The sequence below is a fragment of the Gossypium raimondii genome, chromosome 8 (genome assembly GCF_025698545.1).
Source record: "Gossypium raimondii isolate GPD5lz chromosome 8, ASM2569854v1, whole genome shotgun sequence".
NCBI lineage: Eukaryota > Viridiplantae > Streptophyta > Magnoliopsida > Malvales > Malvaceae > Gossypium > Gossypium raimondii.
In genome coordinates this window covers 56,338,220-56,342,688 of record NC_068572.1, presented here as the reverse complement: position 1 = coordinate 56,342,688, position 4,469 = coordinate 56,338,220, and the positions used below count along the sequence as shown (strand labels likewise).

The 4,469-nt window shown below is 36.5% G+C and overlaps 1 protein-coding gene across 2 annotated transcripts; it reads left to right on the top strand.

The window, feature by feature from the left end:
* The first annotated feature begins 362 nt into the window (after positions 1-362).
* On the top strand, positions 363-2,598 carry LOC105792344 (uncharacterized). 2 transcript variants are annotated; one of them, XM_012620874.2, is made up of 5 exons: positions 363-510; positions 1,177-1,258; positions 1,407-1,504; positions 1,593-1,909; positions 2,022-2,598. In XM_012620874.2, exons 2-5 carry the CDS (start codon positions 1,250-1,252, stop codon positions 2,447-2,449), a joined length of 852 nt encoding a protein of 283 aa, XP_012476328.1. In that variant the 5' UTR covers positions 363-510; positions 1,177-1,249; the 3' UTR covers positions 2,450-2,598. The 2 variants fall into 2 exon arrangements, with proteins under 2 accessions (XP_012476328.1, XP_052490678.1); XM_052634718.1 differs by lacking the exon at positions 1,177-1,258 and having other exon boundaries at positions 439-510.
* The last annotated feature ends 1,871 nt before the right edge of the window (positions 2,599-4,469 follow it).

Below are 4,469 nucleotides of genomic sequence, written 5' to 3'. Positions count from 1 at the left end.
AGCAAATGTTTAATTATGGTTTTAGTTTATCAACTTATTAATTTTAGGATTTAATTGAATATTTTTCTTGGTGCATATTGTTAATTGAAATATGATTGATTGGATTTTAGGGTACCTCAAATTATAATCATATTAAGATAAAGGATTAAATCTAAAATTTCAACATAATAGGAGGGTTAAAATCAAATTAAACCAAAAACAACAAACTCGCTCGCTGTACATGGCGCGGGACTCCTCACGGCTCACGCCAGAGCCGCGTTTCTTTTGCCACTTAGGACCGTCACCGTCCTTAGCACATTAAAACCAACACGTGTCAGAAATAGATTGGATAGTAAGTTCTAGAAGGTCATAGAAGACTGCGAATCAAGCAGAATCTCGGAGCACCGAACAAACCTAACCGCCCAACTATAAATTGACCTCTTTCCTTTTAATTCGTCCAGTTTCCAATCTTACGCAAAGCGGCAATTAGAGGAATAAGAACTAGAAAAGTTATTGCGATTGCGATCTCGGGTGCGTTTCTCTCCCTCTCCGTACAGTTTACATTCCCCTAATAAATTTGAAAATTTGATTGCTTGAGTCAGTTTAGTCTTTGTGTTTATATTTTAAATTTGAAGCGATTTTGATTATGTATATTTCGGGTACTGTTCGATTCGGTTTCGTTTGTGGTTTGGATTGTGTGTTATGTTTCACTGTGGAGTTGTAAATTTTAATTTTCGTGGTTTGTTGTGAGGAAGATTGGGAGTTTTCAAGTCAATCGAAATTTCTTGGGTGAAAAGTTAGGTTTTTTTTCGTTTAAGCTAGTTACTAATTGGCTAATTTAGGTATAAAATTTGATATAAATATGTAATTTTCAAATAATGTGTTGAAGTGCTGAAATCTAGTTATTTTAATTTATCTCTAGTTATTTTAATTTAAGATAAACACGATAAGAAGCGTTTAGTAGGAAAAATTGCTTGTAAAATCAGAGAGTATTTCTCCTACAATTAATTGTATTAAGATTAATCAATCACAATTCAGAATTATGTAGGTCTAGGGTAGTGTTATACTTTTAAGCGGTGAATTCAAGCATAATTTTTATAATTATTGGACATCATAGTATTATAATAAATTTCATTGGAGGCAAGATGCTTCCTTATAATTGATCTCATTGATATGTTTGGACTTCGGTTTCGACAGGTTACCTTCTCCAATAAATTAGAGGTTGCATTTTTTCTTTTTCTTGCAAGAGCTTTTATATTGAACTGCTGGAATGGCTGAGGTATTAAATTCTTTGCACATATATTAACTTCTTTTTTTTATTCTTTCCTTTGCTCTGTTATATTTCTTTGCATATCTTCACTTGGTTCTTTACAATATCTTTCATCAAAGATGCATGTGACCTAATGATGGCTTTGGATTGGTGGCAGGAGGGTCATAAGGTCACCTTGAATGTGTATGACTTGAGTCAGGGAATGGCTCGGCAGCTTTCGATGACCTTATTAGGGAAGGTTATTGAGGGAATATGGTAAGCATTCGTTTGAGGGTAGACAATAGTAGCATCTGATTGTTTGAGATTTTCTGACTTGGTTTATTGGTTTATCTTTGCTTGATAGGCACACTGGTATAGTAGTTTATGGTAATGAATACTATTTCGGTGGAGGAATCCAACACATTCCTGCTGGGACGGCACCATACGGGAGACCAATTAAAGCGATCGATCTAGGTGTCACTCATGTGCCTAAAGATTTGTTTGAGATGTATTTACAGGAGATTAGTCCTCGTTACACAGCCGAGACCTACAGTTTGCTTACCCACAATTGCAACAACTTCAGCAATGAAGTTGCCCAATTTCTAGTTGGTACTAACATTCCAGACTATATTTTGCAACTTCCAAATGAAGTTATGAGCAGTCCAATGGGTTCACTTTTAAGTAAGTTACCATAACCTATGTTACTTGAACTCGAGTGTAATTGCCTTTTCAGCGATCTGCTAATTAGTTAAACAATATGTAAACTTGACCATTTTGTTTATGCTTTATACAGTGCCCATGATACAAAATCTGGAGACAACTTTGAGGGCTGGTGCTGTTCCTCAAGTTCCCCAATTCAAGCCTTCTGTTTCTGCTCAGCCATCTCAGCCCTCAAGTGCCAGTGTGAACAGTTCATCTGATACCACCAAGAAAGACGAGGTTAGCAGTAAGGTGAAGGCTGATCAGCAGCCAAACCACGCGGAGACGGATAAGACTACATCATCTGTCAAACCGACAGGAGCACAGGAGAAATCATCGAACAGTGGAACTGCAACAGACCCTCTTGGGGATGCTCGAGCCAAGGTCCAAGAAGAGATAAGCCGTGAATTTGCTGCTATCATGGCAGCTGGAACGCTGAGAGCTAGCGAGGCAGCTGCACTGGCCACCAGGAAAGTGATGCAGAAATACGGACACTTGAATGTTGTTATGCCACAGAGTTAGAAGCAGGGGAATGTGATTTATTCGGATCTTGCTCTGTATGTTGCAAAATATGGATTTGGGTTAAAAAGAAAAAGTGAAACAAGTTGTTTCAGCTTTGTTTTCAATTTTAAAATGAAAAATCAATCAAATCAAATTATTTGTTTCTGTGATATGATCGTGTTTACCGGTTAGTGAAAAAGTAATAGTGGGGTCATTTTGATTTTGGGGCTTATTTCACATTTTTTTCCATCATGGTTTCCTTGCATCTTACAAATTATATTTTCTTTTTTAAATTATCGTATTAGGTGAAATAGAAGATTTAATTTCATTGGGAAGGGTGGAGACTGGGGAGAGAAACAACTAGAAACATCACCAAATGCCAACAAACGAGTACCGATTAATCTGCTTAATAGTGGATTTGAAAGAGGGATTATGTTGCATGTATCCCAATCCTCATAGAAGGTTTCAACCATTTATACGAACACGCAGTAGTCTCCTAACTCCACTGATTAATGGACTCGAAAATTTTATGAAGAAAAACAAGTACAAGCACAAGAAAGTCGAGGAACACAACCATCATTGGTAGAAGGAAAAATTATTAATCTGGCTAGACTTCATCCTACTAGAAAAATTGGTCGGAATCTGGAATACGGACAGCCTATGATAGGAAAGGGGCCAGTGACTGGTTGTTCCATGACAAAACAACCAATCACCACATCAACAATAACTAAACAAACACAGCTGCTCGAGATCTCCTACCGAAGATTTCAGCAGACCAATGGCGGCAGAGTAGAAACGAAAAAGATAAGCAGCATACTGGAGGTGCTACCAACAATGGATTGAAGCAGTGGGAGGCCGTCTAGTCAAGGTCAGCGACAACCCTCTCTCCGACAAAGAAAATGCACGAAGCATGAAAGGCGTCGTTTTGTTATGCTTTTGGTTGAAGAGGGGAGAGACCTTTTGAAAAGCCTACAACGGTGGCCGGAGAAACAAATGGCACCGGCAGAAGTAGCTCTCCTCGGGAGAGCAAAACAAGAGAGAAAATGGGGTTATATTTTAAACCTTTTGAAAATTCAATAAGAATTTGATTAATAATTTCTAAATTCTACCTTTTTCTTTTCCTATCATACTCTATGATAACTTACAAATCACAATCTTTATGGTACCGTAAACCTCTCTAACACCTACCTATGACGACAAAATCTATTGCACATATAAGGTGTTTTTATGCCTTTAGGCCTAGACCATCTAGAGATGCTCCAACTTCAACTATGCCCCATACGCTCACGGTTTTGATGGTCACAATGTCTATATCAACACATCTTCCACCCTTTTTGTCGAGTTCTACACAATTCAACTAACGGTGGAACTTACAAAAAGAAATGAATAGATTAAAGTTATTGTTGAATCGAATTGCTCTGAGCTCATTAACAACGTTAAGGATTGGCTCAAGTTTCATAAGAATTGCATGCTATTGTTCACAACATTCTTGATTTATCTTCTTTTTGTACATTCTCTATGTTATGATATTATTATAGAACAACTAATTTAATCAATGACAAAAATCACTAATAATTAACTGATCATATCTGAACGCATTGATTAAACCCTTCAATCTCTCTTTTGTTGTAATCTAAAATTGTTTTATTGATAAAATAAAATATTTACTTGAAGATAGTGTAAACACTATCAATTTGAGTGTCATTAATATCCTTTTTTTTTTTCTTATGTCGAAGATGTTATTGAAAATAAAACATAATAATTAAATGAAAGAGAAGAGACATGATTGGATAACAATATATATAGTACTTATTCAACAACAGGAAAATAACACAGTAATAATTATCAAATCATGACTTTACGGCATCTCGACTTTCTCGTATTATGTGTTCCCACAAAGACAAAAGCAATGTCCAAATTTACTGACCCCAACCCCAAAATTATTTCTTCACACCAACACCAAACAAAAAAAGTTGTCCTTCTTCACTGTGACATAGATCTGTCACAGTCTACACACAGCTAGCTGCCCCCCTTCATTTCC